The 23,875-nt window shown below is 40.1% G+C and overlaps 2 protein-coding genes across 2 annotated transcripts in view; one reads left to right on the top strand and one right to left on the bottom strand.

The window, feature by feature from the left end:
* Positions 1 to 64: 64 nt before the first annotated feature.
* Positions 65 to 22,572, bottom strand: SLC26A2 (solute carrier family 26 member 2). Its single transcript, XM_041749550.1, has 4 exons — positions 22,347 to 22,572; positions 9,996 to 10,173; positions 8,602 to 9,339; positions 65 to 7,076 (listed from the first exon to the last, which is right to left on the bottom strand). Exons 3-4 carry the CDS (start codon positions 9,307 to 9,309, stop codon positions 5,556 to 5,558), a joined length of 2,229 nt encoding a protein of 742 aa, XP_041605484.1. The 5' UTR covers positions 9,310 to 9,339; positions 9,996 to 10,173; positions 22,347 to 22,572; the 3' UTR covers positions 65 to 5,555.
* The window catches only part of PDE6A (phosphodiesterase 6A), a 73,933-nt gene continuing 71,857 nt past the window's right edge, over positions 21,800 to 23,875 (top strand). Inside the window, exon 1 of the mRNA XM_041749549.1 lies at positions 21,800 to 21,885. The gene's annotated coding sequence lies outside the window, so the exon portion shown is untranslated. The remainder of the gene's footprint in view (positions 21,886 to 23,875) is intronic.

Raw genomic sequence — 23,875 nt, 5'->3', positions numbered from 1 at the left:
CAAAGCTTACTGGTGACCTGAATGTGTTTCTTAGTTGCACTTAAATAATTTAGACACAGAGTAATATTTTATTAGCGTAACAATTTATTAGCAGAAATTAAAATGACACCTCTAGATCTCAACACATGTTGGATCTTACATAATAAACAACACGAACATATCCTTCCAGAAGAAAAAGACCTGCTATTAACCAACTCCCCCCTCTCCTGCAACAAGCTGCAACCCATCAACTCATCCTCATCCCAAAAAGGGTTAAGCCTGATTTATATGGAATGGCATCAAGGCACTTGCTTTAATTAAAAAAGATATATGTGGTATAAAATATGTTCCTAAAGTCATTAGCTGTGAATAACTGAAAAAACAGGGCAGTATACTGAGTACACAGAACTGAGACTTTATGTTCATTCACCTATCACCTGATAATGTCTTGTTTTGTATATAAAATTGCAGAGACAAAAAGGGTAGCATTTCATATAAATTGATTTGTTCCCACCAATTTTTGAGAAATCATAGTAGCATCAGAACTTAAATAGTAATTTCCCACCTGATTTGAATGAAAAAGACAGGAGTTTTTTGATTCCCGGTTTCTTATTATTTTAGGGTTAGGGGATGGGAAAGAGGGGGAGAGAACTTCCCTAAAGTAAGTTTATTAAAGCTGCCGTTAAAAATCTCTTCTGGCTAAGGCTGCTTGTCTATCTGCCAACTAAAAAACCTTCAGTTAGAAATTCTGTCATTGGTATTTCAAAATAAGATTATAATTATTTGGCCTTTTTCAGAGCCATAATTCAAGTCCAAGAAAGGTACAAGGTTCCAGTGTAGACTTGCAAACATGGTATCTCAAATAAGGGCATTTAGTGTCCTTCATTATTCTAGTTTTCACAATTCAATTTCTCCTCCTTCTTTTATATCACTAAGAGAAAAATAGAATACACACCAAAAAAACCCACTAGTTAGTATATTGCTTATTTAACTTTCCCAACTGTATTTAACATGTTTACTTAAAAAATAGGTGCAAAACACTTTTAAAAACAATAGTCCTTGTCAGGATAAAAATGACCTTATAAAAATAAATCTTCCCCTACTCCCACATCTAAATTCTCATTCCCTAGAGTTACTAATGTTAAAAAAAAAAAAAAAAACACACACACACACAACTAAAATGTACCTTTAACTTACAGTATTTCAATAATATTTTACTTTAATAATAGGCTATGATAACAAAGCAGGTTTATTATTTTGGCCTGTTTCATTATACTTTTCTTTTTTTTTTTTTTTTTAAGATTTTATTTCAAAGAGAGAGCAGAAGCAGGGGGAGGGGCAGAGGGAGAAGCTGGCTTCCCGTCGAGCAGGGAGCCTGACAGGGGAATTGATCCCCGGACCCTGAGATCATGACCTGAGCCGAAGGCAGAAACTTGACTAAGCTACCCAGGAGACCCCCATTCTACTTTTCATTTTTGTATTAACACTTGATGATTCCAATCTTGATTATCTAATAAAATCTTAATACAAAAGGGGAAAAAAGCTAAGTTAGTTCAAAACTGAAAAGGTTCCTAGATCTAATTTCCTCCTCCGAGTTTTTCAAACCCAGCTTCAAATTAAGGCATCACTAGAATAGATAAAGAAAACAGGTGGAGAAAAGAAAAACATCAAAGAACAGAAAAACTAAACAAAAAGCCTAAACTCTGTTGACTGGGTTTTTGCGATCTCACTGTAGAATCATTCCCTAAATAGATCAGGGGCATCCATGTCTCCTTGTTTGCCTCAGTTGCCTGTCTCCTGTTCAGACCTCGGTCCAGGCTCAGCTTGGCTCCTCCAGAAAGCTCCTCCAAGTGCCCCAGTGTTACCTAGGAGAGTTACCATATGGCCCATCTACTAGATTTGGTACCATAGTCCAAGCACCTGGCCCAGGACTCTAGACCCCTGCACGGGTCCTCAGTAAGTAGTGAGGTATTATCTACACTGGTGCAAAAAAGATCCTATAGCTCATCTATAGCAATATATAGAGGAAAACAATTCATTAAGAACAGTAACAAAGACCATAGAGCTGAAATTTATCATTGTAACTTCAAGACTCAATTTTAGTTCCCAAGAAATTCACTGCCTTTTTCTCATTTTTATAATAAGATCAGGGCTAACACCCAGACAATGTGTTCGTTCTTCAGTGACAAACTATTTAAGTATACACCTGCAGAGAATAACTATTCCTGTTAAAACATGTTCATTAGCATTAGAATAGTCTAATGAACTCATCTAACATCTTGATACATGTTTAAAGATCACCATTTATCATACTGTAAATTTACCAACAAATTCTGGCTTCAATGACTACTACTGTTTAAAAGCTAAGTTGGACCATCCAGATTTTCCTTTGGTTCCACTAAAAAAAAATAATAATAATTGTCAACTAGACATTTGTCCCTTTTACCACCATCAGAGGCTACAGTCACTCAGTCTATGCTCCAGATTAGGTCAACTGGGCCTTTGCCCCAACTCTGGGGTTCCACATGCTCCTCAGCTCTTTCATCTTTGGTGAATCCACCCTCCCTTTCTAGAAACCAAAACCAGTTCCGACCCTGCTGTCAAACTAAGGTGTGGCTCCTATTTCTGATCTCCCTACTGCTACATGGGGCTAAAAACAGATTGTATCCTGTTCAACTTAGTCCTCTCCTTTATCCCTCTTTTGGTCAAAGAGGTTTTTTTCTTTTTTCTTTTAAAACATTTTATTTATTTATTCATGAGAGACACAGAGAGAAAGGCAGAGAGAAAAGAAGGCTCCGTGTGGGAAGCCCAATGTGGGACTCTATCCCGGGACCCGGGAATCACGCCCTGAGCCACCCAGGCATCCTCAAGAGTTGTTTTCAACAGTATATTCCTTTCATTCCTCTTGAATGTTATCCTTACTCTGCACATTAGCATACTCTGTCTCTGGCTCTAAGTTTTTAACCATCAAGAATATATACACTATGTTTCAATTAAATGACTATTTTAAGATATTTAGAATTTTATGCATTTGTCAATAAGCAATGAGAAAATGCTTTAGACTCTAAAGTGTAGCATAAGCAAGATATTTTTGTATCAATAAAGTGTGTAAAGTATCAGCTTTTGAACTAAAGTCCAAACCTTGAGCAAAAAAGAAAATGAAAATAGTTTTGTTGGTGAGTTAGATTTTGGCTTTAGGTTGATTTCTTTAAATACTAGCAACCAACAATGTGTCACAAAAGGTGGACTGCAACCTGAGCAGAGAAATGAGATATAAATTCCAGTGAATCTTAAATGTTTTTACAAGTGGCTGCCAAGAGCAGAATCTCCTGTATATTTGTCTGGGTAGAAGAGGAACAAACCAGAACATAATTCAAGAATTTGCTTAATTGCGTAAAACTCCAGAATTGTTAATATCCATATATGGACAGAAATGTCAGGTAAAAGATCCTGTTACTCCATTCTAAGGCATTTTCTAAATTCTTTGGATCCTTTTTTTTTTTTCTGTGCTACTGTTTGCTAAATTATAGGGTCATCTTTAACATGTACTCATTTACTTTCTCACATGGCATTCGACATCTGGATTCAAACCTGGAGGGTGAGGGGGTGGATAAGAGGGATTAAAAATAAATAACTAACCAAGACACTATAATTGTACTATTACTATTCCTAAAATTGGATAGAAAGGGCAAATAGTGGCTAAAAACAAAAGGAAAAAAAACCCACAAATACAAACAGCAGCTAGTACTTTTGAAATTCTAGATTTAAATTCTAAAAGGACGTCAAAATTTAGTACTATTATACTTAATCATGAAGTCAATCACCTTCAAGACAGAAATCCAGCTTTTCTATTGAGAAACTGCTTTAATAGAAAGGCATTTTCCATGTAAACAGATGGACAGAGTTCTACCAGTAGAAAAGCAACACTTGAAGGTTTTGGAACCAAAAAGAAAGTTAAATATATTTAAAAGTGTCCAACTCCAATAGATGCCCAACAGATAGGGTTTGCTTCTCATAAATATTTAAGTTGTTTAGAATGTAGTAACAAGTTAAAAAATGATTCACATTTCTGTAATTATTATTTTGCTTGCTTTAAATAGTGTGGGTAAATGTTTCAATCTTGAAAAATTATTCTCCTAGTCCTAACTTTGGAAAACTTGTTTTTTTTTTTTTCTTGACTATCAAGGTCCACATACGGAATAAGCTTTTAATGTGGGACATTCTTGCTTTTCAAAAGGAACTGAATAAAGATGAATAGTAGCTTCTATTTGAGAAAGACTGTCAATCCCCAGTGGACCCTTGCTAAAATGCCATGGAAAGGAAAAAAAAATTCACTGCTAAGTAAACAAATTCTTTTTTATTTTTTTATTTTTTTAAGATTTTTATTTATTTACTCATAGAGACAGAGAGGCAGAGACACAGGCAGAGGGAGAAGCAGGCTTCACGCGGGGAGCCTGACGTGGGACTCGATCCAGGGTCTCCAGGATCACACCCCGGGCTGCAGGCGGCACCAAACTGCTGCGCCACCAGGGCTGCCCAGTAAACAAATTCTTAAGGGAAACCGTCAATCATTTCTTTTTTTCAATCCATCCTTACAGTAGCCTCAAGCTCATTTAAAATGCTGTCTAGAATTGTGTAGTCAGCATTCTGCCCTTTACCTGGCAATCTTGTAGCAGGTAATGTGTAGCAGTATAAGACAGATTCTGTGGGAAACACTAAATGAACGAAAGCTACAACAGAGGTAATAGTAGAGAATAGTAGAGAAATACTCAGTAACAGGGACAGACTGAGATCACAGGAAAGACATGGAGGTGTCCTAGTATTTGGCCGATTATGAAGAAGAGCTCTTTGCTTACTTACTTACTCTAAATAAAGAGGCATGAATAAAAACATCAAATGTATTACAAAGAATGTTCTAAGTAACATGGGGCTGGCTGATAGGATTTCACCTATCAGCCCACCCAGCCATCAAATTCCTAATAAGACTATGCCTGTGGAGTTCCTAGCCCTAGGAAAGGAATGGTGCTCTCCTACTAAAAGCCAGAGATCCTACTGCCATAGGGAGCAAAGACTGGGACCGGAGAAGTACAAGTAAGAACAAATCTTTTGCCACAGAAGTCCCCTGACCTGCTGGTATCAGAGCAGGTACAACACTATTTCCCTGCCTCCTTTCTATTCTCTCCTAAGAGTCACATCAAGTAGCCTCTAGCACTTCTCACGTCAATGTCAGCTTTACCTCCAGGAGAAGGAAGAGTCCAAATGCTTATCTTCTAAAACAGCATGGTAATTGAGTTTGAAGCCTACTTTACAATTCAATTCAATAGGTATTTAATTTCAAGAATACCTCATATCTGCAAAAAGGCCTAAAACCACAAAATTTTCTTCTTTTTGATTCTGCCTAACTATAAGTTCTACTGCATTTGTGTATCTACAAAGGCCATCAACTTCAAAGGAATAATATCTCTCCATAGGTTAAATTTTCAAGTACAACATTTTCCACTGTGGAACTAGAAAATATTACATACTTCAAACCTTAAGCTATTGGCTAGACATCATTCTTCTTTCCATCTACTTTCTCAATCACTGGAAAGGCTTAGACCATTGGGAATACACACTCCTTTCTGATTCTGAGATTCTTCTGCAAAGGCCATTGCTTCATACACACTATAAAAGAGAAGGTTTTCTTCTTCCTTTTTGCAATACTCTCCACGTGCCAGGGAATCCCTCACAGAGGGATTGCACTGAGCCAGCAGAACCTGGATGCCAATGGCTTCATAATCTCTACGAACCTCTTTCAGCGTATGAATCCCCGCTGTATCTAAAAACTGTATTGCACTGCAGTCAATCACTATGGTTTGAAGCTCCAAGGGATCATGGGAAAGTTGCACTGAAACTTCATCCTGGACACCACTGAGAATCACTGTTTCCTTTGTGATCTTTCTCTTTGCGGCCTTCTTCTGAGCTGCCTTTACTAAGACTGGGTTGAGTGTTTTTTTGTATAAAGCAGATTTAAAACATTCTTTGTTTATGTAGTAGAGAGGGGCTACAAAACGGAATATCTTGATTCCCGGCTTAGTCTGCAGATTCTTGTAAGCAGACATGGATTCAAAGATTTCAGACTCTTCCACCAAACCAAGCAATGAAGTCTTTGGCTTCTGAGTACGGAGAATGACACAAAACATAGAAAAACAAACCCCAATAAGCAGGCCTATTTCAGTACTTATCAGTGCAGAGGACAGCATGGTAACAAACCAGATAACCGTATCCATTCTGCTAACCTTCCACATTTTGGGCAGATCCTTAAACTTACGTAAGGCTCCCCGGAGATTTACAATGGTGATTACACCAAGGACACTTTTCTGAAGGGAATAGAATAAAGGAGCTATTACTAGGAGGACCAACAGAAGAACCATGGCTGTAACCACACCAGAAAGCTGAGTTTGGCAGCCTGTTGATTCTTTAACCAAGGTCTTTGCAAGAGCTGCACTAGTAGTAAAGCAGTGGAAGAAGGAAGGGATGATATTGCAAAAGCCAATGGCATACATTTCCTGATTAGCTTTGACTGAGTAGCCATGTTTTTTGGCAAACATCTCAGAAAGTGATACAGTAATAGCAAAACCAATGATTGAAATAGCTATTGCATCTACGGCCAAACTAGGAATTAGGTTCCAGTCCGGTGCTGTGGGTGGCATAAACCCTGTGGGAATAGACCCAGCAATACTGGTATTATATTTCTCATTTAGTTTTCCAAAATGAGAGGCTAATGTGGCTGCCACAACAACAATGAGTTCAGTAGGAATTGGTGCCTTAAGCTTGGACTTGAAGTGCTCATTGAGTTCTTTGGTTGGCAAAAGAACCAAAAGGCACAAAAGGCTGGTGATGAGATCACAGATATTGGTCTTATGGATGTTTTTGAAGATATGTATCCACGTAGTGATGAGCGAGCCCACACCATTACTCCGAGGAAGGCTGAGCCCAAGGAGATACTTGGCCTGAGATGTAAGAATAGTGAAGGAGGCACCAGTGACAAATCCACTCAGCAAGGCATCTGAGAGGTAGACAGAAACAAAGCCCACTTGAAAGAAGCCCATCGCTACCTGGAAGGAAGGATATACAAGTGTTAAATATAAATGGAAAAGAGCTTCCAAACACTCTTAATAAATACCCCGGCATTGCTTTGTGTGGAGACATACCATCAGAGCATCGCAAAATGTCGGAGGTAGGAAAAACACAATTGTACATCAGTTTTACAAAGAGGGCTCTCATTTTACAAAGGGAGGGCTCATTTCACTGACACTCAGAGGGCTAAGCAACTAGCCCAAAGTCACACTGTTACTCAGTCTGGATGAGACAAGTAGTTAGGATTCCTACTGTCTTATACAATCTTTCTTAAATGTGGATAAAGTTCAGACCTTTTTGAAAACAAAATAATTCTTAAAGACCCACAAGAAATTATAGAAACTGAAATTGGAAAAATTCTCCTAATTAAAAAACCATGTATTTTCATTAAATTACAAATCATTTCTATAATAAAGTGAAGTTTTAACTGATAAACAAAACTGGATTCATATCAAAGAATCACATTTAAAATTATTATAGAACACACTTCTTTAGCCTCACGCAGAGAAACTCTTCTCATTCAGGGTATATGTGCTTATTATGCCAAACTACTTCCCATACTAATTCTGTATCCTCAAAGAGAACTTTTATTTTTTCCTTTTTCCAATGATTCCTCAGAACTCTGCCGAGCCCTTCCTCATTCTTGATGAGACATACTAATGAAAAAAGAAAAAGAGACCCTGCAGAACACCAGTCTTCTGCACATCCCCCACTTCTCCTTTTCCTCTTCACCAGGCACCATATAAAGTGAGCTACTCTTCCTCTGCCCATATTGGAACAGAGAAGAGGTTTAATGCTGGCAATGACTCCTGGATGCCAAAGACAGGGGCACGATAATAATGGCGGGTTAGTGGATTCTATGAGAGACTCGAAGAGAATCTCATTTTCTAATCCTTTCTTTTGGCTGATTAATATGAAATTGTGGTTCTCAACTTGTTCCCCAGAAGTCCAAGAAAATTGCTCTCTTTGGCGAGGGTCACTCACTAGAGCAGCCAACCTAAAGGCAGGCAGGAGGCGGGTAAAGTATGGAGGGGAGACACCTATAGTTTGAGACCTCCTCCACTCCTCCCTTTGCCAACCCTTATCCTGTTACCCTTCTCCTGCTTGTTAATGCTGACTCTGCCAATAACCAACCACAAATAAACTCAAGCAAACCCAATGTTTCTCAGCATATAAGATTAAGGAGTTGTACTAAATGATCTAAGGTCCCTTTCTGGTCAACATTTTTACAAGCATATAATTACAATCTGGCTGACTGAAATTGATTGGCTAAGAGGTAGCCTAAAGTTGAGAAAAAAGAAGCAGTCTTATCTTACCTGTAAAGCCAAATCAGGGTTTGAATTTTGGCTCTATCCTTCATATATCCTAAGCAGTCAGTAAATGATAGCTTTGATTATTATGATCTCAGACATCCCTTGCAGACCTGAGATTTCATGTACAGTGATTTTTTTTTTACAGTGATTTCTTCTGCTAGCAATAACCACTTGTTCCATTGTTTCTTACCTGATAAACTCCAGCCATAAAGGTCACAGTGCTGCCAACTGCAATTGCATAGCAACTTCTGTCACATATCCAGTCTGATGTCTGGTTTAATAACGTGCTCCCATTCAAAACCAGTCCTAAATCAGAAGGCGCATTATCGGCAGTGTCATAGCCAGCTTTGTGTAGTTCTCGGTCAACTACCTCACCAATCATAAGGCACAATATTCCAAAAATGCCCACAGAAATGTGACGGGAGGTACCCAACAGGAAATAAATGATGCTGGCAAAAAATGATGTGTACAGACCATAGATAGGTTCTTGGCCAGCCAAGAGGGAATAAGCAATGGACTGGGGCACTAATAAGATGCCCACAATCAAACCAGACATCACATCCCCTAAAATGTTTTTCTTCAGATCATATTTTGGGAGCCATCGCAAAACAGGAAGGAAATCAAAAATCATATTTTTGGCTTTGGCTGGACTGCACTGGCAACTCTTCTGCAGTTTTTTAATGACAAATTGCTTGAAGTTAGTACTTGATTTCTCTCGAGGCTCCATATGGATCCTACGATAAAGTGTGCATTGATCATTGACTTCAAATTGCTTGAAGTCAGTACTTGATTGCTTTTCAAGCTCTGGATGCATATTAGACAGAGGACTGTGTTGGTCATTTCCTTCAACTGAATTCTTGAGTGACAGATCATGTTGTTGTTTACTTTCCAAAGACATTTCTGGAGATAGACACTTCAGCCTCCTACCCTGAAAAAAAAACACCAGAATTAACCAAGTAATTCTCAGTGTTCACACATTTTAACGGTTCTATTTTTCATTCATGAGAATTAAAAGGACTTCAGTTTGGAGGTAGTTATCTCATATTTACTTTCTTTATTTGACCCTCCTATGTCTTGATGGGAAAACAAAACCAAAAAAACAAAACAAAACAAAACCAACAAACCATAATTAGCCAGTCAAAGCAAATAAGTCACTCGATATAGGATTTCCCAAAAGTATAAACCATGAAGAATTTTTCTCCATCTTGTGTTAGTTAAGTAAGAGTCTCTCCAGCTCCTAGAGGAAAGGATATCTTGTTCATCGTTGTAATCACCAACAAATGTATAACGACTCTGAGATGGTAGGCTTACAAAATATTTGAATGAATCAAAGAACAAATTAACACACAACTTTATGACTTTAGCCAAATACCGATAAGATATATTAGATGGAAGACTCAGAAAATTTCCTATTTTGGAATTGATAGAAAAATACACCCTTTACTGTAAAATTAATCCACATTAATTTTGTTTGGAAGAAAGGGCTATAGCTGGTCATCCCACTCAGTAAGAGTAAAATAATGTTACTTGATGGTCTTATTAAGTACATAAAGAAGAAAAGAACAGATTTAGATGACCACTTACCCTGAGCAAGTCAATCAAATTTGTGGATACACACAGCAACTCTTCATTCCTCAATGCAACTCGTCTATAACTCTCTTCTTACTTCCTACTCAGGCCAAGCTAGTTTGAATACATTTCTTATGTCCTTCTATTTTGGAACAGCTTTTAGTGATTCCTGGGTGAAAAGGCTTTTCCAAACCTAAGATATGCAAAAGAGGCATAAGAAAAAAACAAAATCCAAATCTTGCCCTACATGGCTGCTATCTGGGACGGAAAAAGATAAAAATTAATGCTAGAAAGTCCAACAGTGATGGAAACTGTAAGAAAGAATTGAATTGAAATACTAAAAGTGAAAAAGACAGTAACAGATGAAGAATGAATGCCTCTGACAGGATCATCAACATGCTTGACAGAGCCATAGAAAGAATCCATGTAATTGCGGACAGGTCAATAGAAATTACCCAAACTGAAAAAGAAAGAGAAACACAAAATTAAAAAAAATCAATGACAACAATGTAAGAGAACATTCAAGAGCTATGGACATATTAAACAATCTAACTTATGTATAATTGGAATCCCAAAAGGAGAGGACAAACAGTGGTCAGAAAAAATATTTGAGGGATCCCTGGGTGGCGCAGCGGTTTGGCGCCTGCCTTTGGCCCAGGGCGCGATCCTGGAGACCCGGGATCGAATCCCACGTCGGGCTCCCGGTGCATGGAGCCTGCTTCTCCCTCTGCCTGTGTCTCTGCCTCTCTCTCTCTCTCTCTCTCTGTGACTATCGTAAAATAAAATATAAATTAAAAAAAAATATTTGAAGACATAGTACCAAGAGTTTTCCAAAATTAAACACAGACACCAAACTATAGATCCAAGAATCTCAGAGAATACCAAAAAACAAAAATATAGAAACAAAAACCAAACAAAACCCCACACCTATACATATATTCAAGCTATGGAAAATGAAAATAAAATCCTGAAGACAAAGATAACATCCTGATGACAACCAAATTAAAAACACACATTAAGGAGCACCTGGGTGGCTCAGTGGTTGTCTGCCTTTGGCTCGGACACACACATTAAACAGGGCACCTAGGTAGTTCAGTCAGTTAAGCGTCTGCCTTCAGCTCAGATGATGATCCCAGTGTCTTAGGATTGAGCCCCATGTGGGGCTCCCTGCTTAGCTGGGAGCTTGCTTCTCCCTCTGCCCTCATGTCCCCACTTGTGCTCACTCTCTCTCTCAAATAAGTAAATAAAATCTTTAAAAAACAAACAAGGGATCCCTGGGTGGCGCAGCGGTTTGGCGCCTGCCTTTGGCCCAGGGCGCGATCCTGGAGACCCGGGATCGAATCCCACGTCGGGCTCCCGGTGCATGGAGCCTGCTTCTCCCTCTGCCTGTGTCTCTGCCTCTCTCTATCTCTCTGTGACTATCATAAATAAATAAAAATTAAAAAAAAAATAAAAAAAATAAAAAACAAACAAACAGGGATCCTTGGGTGGCGCAGCGGTTTGGCACCTGCCTTTGGCCCAGGGCGCGATCGTGGAGACCCGGGATTGAGTCCCACTTTGGGCTCCCGGTGCATGGAGCCTGCTTCTCCTTCTGCCTATGTCTCTGCCTCTCTCTCTCTCTCTCCTTCTGCCTATGTCTCTGCCTCTCTCTCTCTCTCTCTCTCTCTGTGACTATCATAAATAAATAAATAAATAATTAATTAATTAATTAATTAATTAAAATAAAATTAAAAAACAAACAAAACACACAGAAATAAAGACAAAAATTATAGCAGACTTATTTGAAACATCAGAAGATAACAGAGTAATACCTTTATCACAGAAAAATAACTGTTAACCCAGAATTCTTTACCCATAGAAAATATCTTTGAAGGAGATAAAGGAGAAATAAAAACTTTCTCAGACAAACACTAAGAGAATTTCTAGTAGACCATCACTACTATATATACATATATACAAAGGACATATATATACACATACATATATATCAGAAACTAGGTCTACACAATACACAACAAAGAAATAAAGTCCAGGAATGGAAAACACGGAAATGAAATACAATTCATTTTTTAATTTAAAATATATTTAGCTGCTTTAAAAGATAAACATCTAAGCAAAAATAGTAATGTATTTTGTTTATAGCATAAGCAAAATAAAATATATAAATATAGCACAAAAAGTGGGTGGAGGAATTGGAAATTGTAAGGTCTTAAACTAGATGTGAAGTGATAGATTATTATTTGAAGGCAGGCTCTGATTAAAGATGTATATTGTAGGGGCACCTGGGTGGCTCAGTGGTTGAGCATCGCCTTTGGCTCAGGTTGTGATCCCAGGGTCCTGAGATTGAGTCCCACATCAGGCTCCTGCAGGGAGCCTACTTCTCCCTCTGCCTATGTTTCTGCCTCTCTCTCTGTGTCTCTTACGAATGAATAAGTTTTAAGATTGTAAATAAAATCTTAAAAAAAATGTAAAGATGTATATTATAAATCCAAGAGTAATCACTAATTTTTTAAAGGTATAAACAGTAAGTCAATTGTAGAGATACAGTGGAATCATAAAAAATTCTCAATCCAAAAGAAAGCAAAGAAAGGAAAAAAGGGACCAAAAGTCAATGGAACACATTGAAAACAGCTTGCAAGACAGTAAAATTTAAAACAAACATAAAAATAATTACATCAATTGAATGGTCTAAACAAGTCAATTAAAAGGTAGCAAATGTCAGATTAGATTAAAAAAATAAGATTCAGCTATATGCTATCTATAAGAAACTCAACCTACCTTCCTTCCTTCCTTCCTTCCTATCTGAGAGAGATGGGGGCAGGGGTAGAGGAAGAGAAAGAAAGAGAGAATCTTAAAGCAGGTTCCACACCCAGTGTGGAGCCTGACACTGGGCTAGATCTCACGACCCTGAGATCATGACCTGAGCCGAAATCATTCTCTGTCTTAAGAATCAGACACTTAACCAACTGTGCCACTTAGGTACCCTAAGAAACCCACTTTAAAAACAGATTATTAAAGTGAAAGGACTTGCTCAATATAGTAATTTATTTAGCTTGTAAGTGACTGAGCCAAGTAATAAAATCCAGATTTTAGGACTCTAAGCATAGCTCTGTTAGAGCATGGCACTATTCCTATCACCTATCTAATTAGCTTTCTCTAACTTCAGATACTTCCAAACACTTTAGAATTCAGCTATGCTTCACATCTCACTATTACCTCCCTGCTACCATAAACTTACCACTGACAACCATAAACTTGTGCCCTCTCCATTTGCTATACTCTTGGCCATGGTCCTTTTCCACTTCAAGCTCTCAAAAATTTAGGTATCCATCCACAAACAATCCTAGAAGTAGAACTGACACAGCCATCAGTCTGAACCCAAAAGTCATCTAGTCTCCTTTATCAGTCCTATTCACCTTCTAAAATTCTCTTCAACACTATATTTCTTTTTCACACATATCTTAAAACCCAAAGCAACATAAAACTACACTTAAAAGTGCCTTAAACTAAATTGTAGGTATGACCTTCATACTAACGAAGCTCCTTGAGAGCAAGCTCCACTCTCATTCATCTTTGTATCCCCCAAAATGTCCAGGTATGTGCTTTCTAAAGTAGGAACTACAACATCTGCTAAGCAAATAACTCAAATACAGAAAAAGTAGGATGCAAAGCAGTATTTATTTTCAAGTGGAAATATCTACTTCAGAACATATTTTTCAAATATTCCTTTCTGCACAAAAATCCCCTTACTTCCCAAACCAGTTACTGCTTTTAATTACAGTATTCATCAATTATTTCATGAAAATTAAGAGATGACAGTGTTTATTCTTGGAATAGAGCCTACATCCAGACATCCATTTTAAGGAGACTGAAATACAAACTATTCATCCCATGAAGTTCAATAAAAGACAATTCTACTGTATTGATTGTCTAGGGTAGTTTCTCCCTTTATTAACACTGATAACCGAGAGTGAGAAAAGGAAAGGCTCAAGGGGAAGACACTTGGACTTTCCACATTACTTTGCAGAAAAAAACATAACATTTGAAAAATACATTTACATATTCATACATAAAGTACAACAGTAGGTCAAGCAGCACAAAAAGGAAAGATATTCTGTCCTTTCTTCTTTGACTACCTAGAAAGTGGTCTGATCCATATGAGTAACCAGCAGCACTGGCATCATTCCCATGTGAATGAGAAGCTAGAGCACTGGACTAGAAGAGAAGTTGCATCTCTTCTTCTTCTTCCTTTTTTTTTTTTTTTTTTTAAAGATTTTATCTACCTATTCATGAGAGACATAGGCAGAGGGAGAGGCAGGCTCCCTGAGGAGAGCCCGATGCAGGACTCGATCCCAGGACTTCAGGATCACGACCTTAGCCAAAGGCAGACGCTCAACCACTGAGCCACCCAGACGCCCCAAGAGGTTGCATCTCTTCTATATATGCCCAAGAGTGGTCAGCCAACTTTTTTTTGAAGATTGGGTTATAAGCAAAACAATGTCTACTTTTGGTAATTATAGCATATCATTTTAACTAATGGTGCTTATATAGCAGTTTTGCAATTTGTGAAACCGAAATGCCTTTTCAGGGGGCAATCGTTTTCAGAGGACAAAGGTAGAGTCTACCTCTGAAACATTATGGTTCCGTAGTTATGCTTTGTTTGACCTGTATGTGCGTGCCACAACTTACTGCTACATAAAACTGAAATTGCTGACTACTATGATCACAGCATCTACACAGGGGAGATATCTCCAAGAGCTGGACTAGTTTAGAAATGCTTCAAGGGAAGAACCTGTCTCATGTCTTACCTGGGCTCTAAACTCTAGGTCAGAATTGAAAGGAGAGGACTTGGAAAATGTAGGAGGGAGAAGAAAACTCAGATATAGTTCCGAGGTTAGAAAAGAATCAGAAATTAGAATGTTTAAAGCACCAGATGTACATGGGGAACTGGTAGAAGAAGGAGCTGCCAAGGTACCTGGGAGAGATTCTGGAGGGTCCTATGTGCCAGGTTAAAAAGGTAGACTTTGATCTGCAGGCAGTACAGCAACCCTAAAGGTTTCTGAGAAGGTTTTCAGATATTATTCATTTGATAAATGATTATGTATTATCTTACTACATCTTCTGGTCTGTTACGCTCTTTAATTATTTTCCTACTAAGCGATTAATATTTTACTTTTTTTTTTTTTGCCTTTTATGAATACAGAAATAGGCTTAAGATCGTTTTAGAAAAAAACAACCATAAGCAGGTACAACTAAGGGAGAGTCTCTAGTTACACAGTGCCATCTGATCCTCCAACTTAACTGTTTGTTGCCAGACAAATCCAGGGAAGATCATAGCTTCCATTCCACTCTCCATCCCACTCACAGGTTCCTGAGGCCAGGATGGTTGGTGCCTAAACTACTATTCCGGGCCCCTGACCTAGATTAAGAAATTAACACTGAGAGCATAGGAACTCCTGGAGGAAAAGGAAAGACTGGTCCTCAACAGATGAAAATTCAGACCCATCTTATCTTTGTTCTATGAGTTTGCAACCCTTGCTTATTCCATAAATGTTCATTAGTGCCAACAAGCCTTCCATGGCTAGATTGATTAACTTTTCTATGTGAGCTCCTAGAGACTGGGTACTGGTCTTCCATTATATTATATTTACTAAGCACCTACTATAAGCTAACCAATGTGCTAGACACAATGCATCAGAACCTAGACCCCTGGGACGCCTGGATGGCTCAGCAGTTGAGGGTCTGCCTTTGGCTCAGAGCCTGATCCCGGTCAGGGGATCGAGTCCTATATTGGGCTCCCTACGAAGAGCCTGTTTCTCCCTCTTTCTGTGTCTCTGCCTTTCTCTGTGTCTCATGAATAAATAAAATCTTAAAAACAAAAGAACCTAGACTCCAAACCGAGAAGTCAGTCTTTCTTTTCCCTACCCCACTAATCAATCTTATCCTGTATATAATCCATTAGTAACTCTTGTCTGTTCTACTTCAGATAAGATATTCTTCTTCTCTCTACTGCCCAAAGTATCTGGAATCTAATCACTTTTCACTCTTCACCACCATCACATCTTATCTGGGCTACTCTCTAATAGCCTACAAAATCTGAACCCTGCCTACCTCTTCACCTCATTACTTACTGCCTTTCTTGCTTTTCCTGGAACATGCCAAGTTGATTCCTTTTTTTAGGGTCTTTGAATTTGCTCAAGTTCTCTTTGCCTGAAACAATCACCCCCAGGTCTTTGGAGGCTGTTTCTCATCCTTTAGGTCTCAGCTGATGTATCATCCCCTTAGACCTTCCCTGGCCATTCCAAATAAAAATAATACTCCATCCCATCATTCTTTAAACCCTTACCTGGCTTTATTCCTTCATAATACTTTCACAGTGACTTCTAAAATTATATTATGTATTTATACATTAAAGAAACTATTACAGTCTTTCTCACACATACTGTATCCCCAGTGCCAAAAACAATGCTTAGCACATGATAGATCAGTAAGTTCCTATGAAAATAAATAAGAAACCCAGGTTTTACCCACAATCAAAGGGTTAAAATAATTATTAACAGATAATCGATAAAACCCTCAGACTGGGCAGGGATGGAAGAGGTTTGACTTTTCAGTGTACAACCAGACAAGAGACAGTAAAGGAGAAGAACAAATCTAAGATGAATCTGAGATTGACCACACAAAAGGAAGAATTATGTACAGGAATATGGAAGAGGAAATGGAAAGAAAGGAGACAACAAAAAGCTTGACTTTAGGTTTCATAGATTTGAAATTTCTATTAGATGTCCAAATGAGGATGTTCACTGAGCACTTGGAGGTGTCAAGTACAAGAGAGAAGCCAAAACTGGAAAAATAAATGAAGAAAGGAAAAGTATTTTGATCATTAGCACATAAATGGTATCTCATTTTTCTCTGAGTTCCCATTGTGTAGATGTTCAATAAATGTTCAATATATGCTTTACCTTCTCAACTAAATTAAAAATAATTCAAGGAGATGTTTCACACATTTTGCATACTCTCACAATTTGTAGCATAAAACTTGGCACACAGAGAAGACATTTAATAAATATTTTGTTAATCGACAAACTACCCTCTATTTTTAAAAAGTTATTTTAACAAAAAACTCCAAAAAGAATTACCTTTGACTTTTAAAATCTGATTTTTGTTTCTCGAAAAGATAACTGATACACTGCTGGTGGGAATGTACAATGGTGCAACCACTGTGGAAAACAGTCTGGTATTCCTCAAACAGAGAGAATTACCGTAGGACACAATTCCACTCTCGGGTATATAACACCTCCCAAAAAAATTTAAAAATTGGGACTTAAACAAAAACTTATATGCCACTGTTCATAACAGCATTACTCACAACACCCAAAAGGTAGAAACAACTTTAAGTATCCACCCACAGATGAGTGGACAGATACAACTGGTACAAGCCATATTGTTCAGCCACTAAAAATGAATGTAGTTCTGATACTCCTCATCTACATTATGGATGAACTCTGAACCTGTTATGCTAAGCAAAAGAAACCAGACACAAAAGGACAAACACCATATGATTCCGCCTATATGAAATATCTACAACAGGCAAATTTATAGACAGAAAATAGATTAGAGATTACCAGGAACTACATAGAATGATTTCTTGCTTAATAATTACAGTCTCTATTTTAAGTTTTAAAAATATCGACTGCAGATAGTTATACAACATTGTGAACTGTACTTGATGCACTGAACTGTAAATTTAAAATGGTTAAATGGGACACCTGGGTGGCTTGGCAGTTAAGCATCTGCCTTTGGCTCAGAGCGTGATCCTGGAGTCCTGGGATCGAGTCCTACATCAGGCTCCATGGAGCCTGCTTCTCCCTCTGCCTATGTCTCTGCCTCTCTCTCTCTCTGCATCTCTCATGAATAAATAAATAAAATTAAAAAAAAATAAAATGGTTAAATGGCCAACTTTATGTTTAATATATATTAACATAAACAAAAGTAGGAGGAGAGGAAGCATAGTATTAGAAGTACAGTATTATGCTAGACACAAAAGGGTACAGTATCACTGAAGATAGGCTATGATAAATTAGGGATTCCTACTATAAATTCTAGTGCAATTCCCTTAATAACACAGTTATGGCTAAAAAACCAACATAGGAGATAAAATGAAATCACAGAAAATATTGAATAACCCAAAAGCAGAGAAGGGAAAATAAATAACAACTATATATAGTAACCTAGATCTAAAGTTTTTGGAAAACTTGAAGTTTTAACATTAACCTAATATTAATGTGAACAAGTCCTCTGCCAAAAGACTCTCTTCACTTAAGTGGAAAAATCTCAACTAAACTAGGCTGTAATTGGCGTGGACTGTGTAGTTTGGAAATAATTTTCCAGTACCCGTGCTGCTTATAAGCATTGGAATAGTGACTGGAACCCAAGCCTGTCTGATTCACACCTATTCTGTCTCTGGGTTGCTTATTTTGAAACTTTTCAAATCTTCAGAAAAGTTAAAAGAATGATACATGGAACACTGGTATATTCACAATTCACCTATTACACAATTTAACAATTCACCAATTGTTAATGTTTTGCTACATCTGCACTTTTGCACTCTCCAAACATACTGGTTTGGAGTTTTTCCGTTCAACAACTTGAAAATTACAGACATATTTCAGCCTTAAACACTTAATGGAACTAACTTTTTTTTTAAGATTTTATTTACTTACTTATTTACTTATTTTTATTTATTTTTATTTTATTATTTATTATTTATTTATTATTATTTTATTATTTTTTATTATTTACTTATTATTACTTATTTACTTATTTATTTTATTTATTTACATGAGATAGAGAGAGAGAGAGAGAGAAGCAGAGACACAGGCAGAGGGAGAAGCAGGCTCCATTCAGGGAACCTAATGAGGAACTCGATCCTGGGACTCCAGAATCATGCCCTGGACCAAAGGCAGGCGCTAAACTGCTGAGCCACCCAGGGATCCCCGAACCAACGTTTTTTAACCAAATGCTATGCTGCCTCTTCTTCCAAAAGAAGCATTCAATAACAACATGAGATCAAACCATTTGGATACACCCTTCAAAACCTGCAATGGCCCCCCACCTCCTCCTGCATATAGTCTAAAAAGTTTAGTACAGGCTTCTATCAGTGAGCTGAACTTGCCTTTCTTTTGCTTCCTTTCATGCACTACTGTTCTAGTCACCAATCCACGAAAATATTACACATCCTTTGTTTCTCTGGGTCTTTGCTCATGTTGTTCGTTCATCTGGAATGCCTTTCCCTTCTATCTCCATCGATCTTGGTCCTTTTCCTAATCCTTTAAGGTTCACCTCAAATGCCACAGGACAAAGAGGTTAAAACTTCTGTGGCTATGCTGCCCTGACATATTCCATATAATTCTTTAGTACTTAAGGTTCCATGTCTTTCAAACTAGAGTATACATTTAAAGGCATCCTCGTTCCTACATAACCCAACACCTGACACAATGCCTCTAATGGTGTGTAGGTGGTATACCTATATTTATTGAAATGGACAAACAGGTGAAGTTTCAAGTAATTGGAATGAAGACAAAAAAGTCTTTCTATTTTCCTGTCATCACAAATAATCAACAATGTTCTTTTATGTCTGTGATGCAAAAAGAAGAACCACCATAAGGCTTATACAGTAGTACAAGCACTATGACATATCATTTCTGGTATAAAGCCCAATGTAAGACAGAAAAGTAAAATACCCAAGAGGAAAATAACAATGTAAAACCACAATCGAATTATTTAATAGTTCCTTCACAGTAATTCACTGCTTTCAAAAAGATTTTATATACATTTCCCAACTGCCTCCTGAATAAATCTGAGAACAGATTATGAATCCTTTACTTTAGTCACTTGCTCAACTAGCAGGACCAGATTCTCAACCTTCATTTTCCAATTTCCAAGGCTCCCTCTCTTTCTAAAATACCACTCACCCCTAAATTCGTTTCCTTGCTAAGAAGTTTTAAGAGCTAGCTCAAATCAATATTTCGTGGTCAAGTGCTCAACTCACTTCTGAATCTTATTAATTTTAATAAGTCAAGGTAACAAACTGCCTGAAGCAGTTTACACAACATTATTGAAGCAGGTGTGGTAAAGGAATAAGAGTGAAATTACTTTTATCTTTCATATGAACACACATGCATTGGTAACATTTTCATTTACCTTCTCTATCAGGAGGAACAATGTAAAATTTACCTCTGTAACTACACTTTGGGTTCAAATTCATATCCCAGCCAAGAGTCAAACAAGCCAAGCAGGTTCCTCCCTCCATCTACTTTTGCTGGCTCTAACTGGAATGCTGCTCGGGGCTAGGTTCATGGCTTTGCCTCTTGCTTCTTTTAGGTTTCTGCTCAAATACTGCCCTAATTGGTCCCTTCTCAGACACAACTTATAAAACGGCACCACTACCAACACCATGCCTCCCTCCTGGGCCCATCTCTGCCCTGCCTTCCTATCCCCCACTTCCCCTTACTTAGCTTTATTTTTTTCCATGGCCTTTCCCAATGTCTCACACTATATACATCTATCTATCTACATCTATCTATCTATCTATCTATCTATCTATCTATCTATCTATCTATCTATCATCTATCTATCTATCTATCTCCATAGCCCTTCTCACTGTCTTGCACTATATACATTCACATTCATTCATTCACTTATAGTTTCTCTCTCATGGGGCAGGAACTTGCAGTTTTGTTCACAGCTGTATCTCCTGTGCCTTGAACCATATATACAGCACCTAATAAGTGCTTAAACATTTGTCGAGTGAATGGATGATAGGTTAACAGCTATGGAGTAAAGAGAAAGGAGTGAACCCTGTCTTTCCACCTCCATACACCATAACTAAGCTACATCAAGAATTTACAGTTTGGTAAGCATCTGCTTGGGGGTTTACGCTCACTAAAAGTAATGTCAATGTTCAAAATGCTCACCCCTCATAAATCTAGTCTAAACCTCTCCAAAGCCCTAACTATGTTAACTCTAGATCTTCCCCTGGGAGGCAACATATTATAGTACAATGATATTCAAATGCAGAGATCTGTTAAAATTCAGATTCTCAGGCAAATTCAGGAATGAGATGCAAGCGGGTACCCTGGGTGACTCAGAGCCAGTGAGGTGACGTCCATAAGAGAATCACTGGGTATATACTGGAATCAGACAAATCTCTATTCAGATCCCAGCTACACTATCCAACAGCTGTATGGCATTGGTGTAAAAGTCCCATTTTACTCAACATCAATTTCTCACCTGTAAAATGGGGATAATATTATCTGACTTGCAGGTTGTATAAAGCTAACATGAGTACTTAGTGCAGTGTCTGGCATATAGTATTTGTTCAATAAGAAAGCTACTAAGTCTGTCCTTTGAGATTCTTAAAAGGAACAAAAAATGTGCTCATTTCTTCCAACAGGACTGGCTCTCCATTTCTAACTCGATTTTCACTTGGTCGTACCCAAAAGGCCGAGAAGCAATCTTGCTTGATTTTCAAAAACAAGAACTTCTGCTTAACCCAATACTGGATCTCACATGAGTTCCAGATTTTACATAAAAGTCCCTAGAGATAAGGAGGGGGTGGGGGTGGAAAAACGATACTAGGGTGCCAGAAAGTTTTAAGTCCTGTATGCTTCTAACTCACGTGGTCCCCCAATCTGTGCAAAGGAAGGGGCCCAGCCTGACAGTCTGAGTTTGGGGGAGCTGGGAGCAAGTTCCATCTCGGCAAATGACTTGCTGTGTAACATCAGGCAAGGATCTGGCCTTCTCTGGGTCCTTTCAGCGTCTCTCCATCTTACCCAGCGAAAGAATTCCAATTTGGCCTACACGAGACTGCAAGAAGTACAGTTCCCCGTTTGTACCTAACCAGGTAAGTGGTTTTAAAAGCCAAGATAATGAAGTCCTCTCGCGTGTCCGAGCCTCTCAGTCTCCCCATCTGTCCAAAGGGGGGAGGCTGGGTGGAGCTGGTGGCTCCGGTCTCCTCGGTCTTTCTCCCGGTTATCTGGGTTCAAGACGGCTGGACGGAAGGCTCCGGCAGAAGAACGGCACAGTTATCCGCGGGGGGCGAGGGGCGAGGGGCGCGGAGCGGGGGGCGGGGGGGGGTAGAGGCCCGGGGAGCGGGGAGCCGGGGCGGGACGGCGGCGGCGGGAGACCGGGGCCCCCCCCCAGCTGCCGCCCCCGCCGCCGCCGCCGCCGCCGCCCGCGGGTACAACTCCGACGCACGCCCACCCGCGACGCCCGCGCTTCCCGCCACGGGCCTCGGACGCGGGCCAGGATGCCCCCAGGGGCGCCGCTGCCGGCGCGGGGCCGGCACTGTCCCTCCCTTCTCACCTGTCGCTCCTGGGCCTCCCGGCGCGTCCTCCGCCGTGGCGGGAGCGAGGGGACACGACGGCGCGGGCAGCGGTAGCCCGGTGCCGGGCCGGCCTCGCTTTAACCTGCCCGTCCCCCTCCCCGCCCATCGCCCGGCCCCGAGGAAGGCGGGGCCCGGCCGGGCGGCACCGCGGGGAGCGCCCGGCGCACCGGCCGAGAGGCGCGGAACACCCAGCCGGGACGACCGCTCGGGAGGTGGCGGTCACGTGGCCCCGCGGGCGAGCGACGCGGCCGCCAGCCAATGGCGCGGCCCGGCCCGCGGGGGTACCGCCCCCTGGCTGCTCTCCTCCTCCCCATTGGCTGTCGTGAGCCGCGGAGCCACGAGTCCCCGAATCTTAGGCAGATTCCTCCTCCGCGCTCGCGCTCGCGCTGGCGGGGACGTGTCACCCGCTCTGCACCGTAACTCTGGACGCGTGGGGAGGAAAAGAGACCCGTCGGCGGAGACCCGGAAGCTCTCTGTCTCGAGCTGTTAAGTGCTGTGCGTTTGCGCGGGCCGAGGTCCTTGTCCCCGACTCCTTGGGACCCCCTTCCCTCCCGCCTCCGCTCTGCAGACGGGCCTGAAGGCCCAGGATGGGGAAGGGTCGGAGGCGAAGTTAGGCGCTTTGCCCCCAGGGTAACCCACTCTCCACTGAAGGTCCCAAGAGCCGGAGTTGCCTTTTCAGATGTGAATAAAAATATAAGAATAAATATGAGAAATGATTCCAGCCTCTTTTAAGATCCTCAAGTGGCTTTTCTTGACATTTGTTAATCAAAATCAAAGTCCTCCCTATTCTTTTGAGGCCCTGAATGCTCTGGGCCCGCCCTGGCACCTTTCTCGCTAGGTATCTGTCCTTCCCTCTCTGCTCTCCACGCATCCTGGCCTCCTTTGCCCGCCAAGCTTGTTCTCTTTTGGGACTCGGGAACACCGCTGCTTAATGCCTGGTTTCTTTCTTGTCTCAGGTCTGGGCTAAAAGTTGGAGCTCCCCCCCCCCCCCGCCCCCCGCCCCCAGCGAGGCCCACGTATCCTGGCAGTCACATCCTATGGTGTCATCCTGCTTTAATGATCTGCCCCTAGCTGGGCGCTCTCTGATATCGAATTCGTGTTTATTCTTTTCTTCCTCCTGTTGATAGCCTCCGGGGCGGGAGGGCGGTGCCATTAGCCTTGAGTGGAAGGTCAAGAACAGCTGCGAAAGAAGAAAAATGGTTCACCTTCCTTTCTTTCCCTTTCCAGTGAACCTCGTCACAGTAATTTTAAGGAACTCCATTTCTTGTCTAGAGATGATCCTCATGTTTCCATCAACCATCAGATCCAGAGCTCCCAGAAGTCACAAGCCTAATTGGGAATCAGAACACCTGGATTCTACTCCTCTTGCTGTCCCTTGTAACCAGAGTTAAGTCAATAGGCATGATGAGTGTTCTCATGTCTCCAATATAGTTAGTTGATTGCTCCCGGCCTGCCAACTCACACCTCATGTACCCCTCCTTCCAAGTCCTGGAGAGGGTCAAGTAAA

Source organism: Vulpes lagopus, chromosome 3 (assembly GCF_018345385.1).
Source record: "Vulpes lagopus strain Blue_001 chromosome 3, ASM1834538v1, whole genome shotgun sequence".
Taxonomy (NCBI): Eukaryota; Metazoa; Chordata; class Mammalia; order Carnivora; family Canidae; genus Vulpes; species Vulpes lagopus.
The sequence above is the reverse complement of the archived record's forward strand: the minus strand, read 5'-3'. Positions and strand labels throughout refer to the sequence as shown.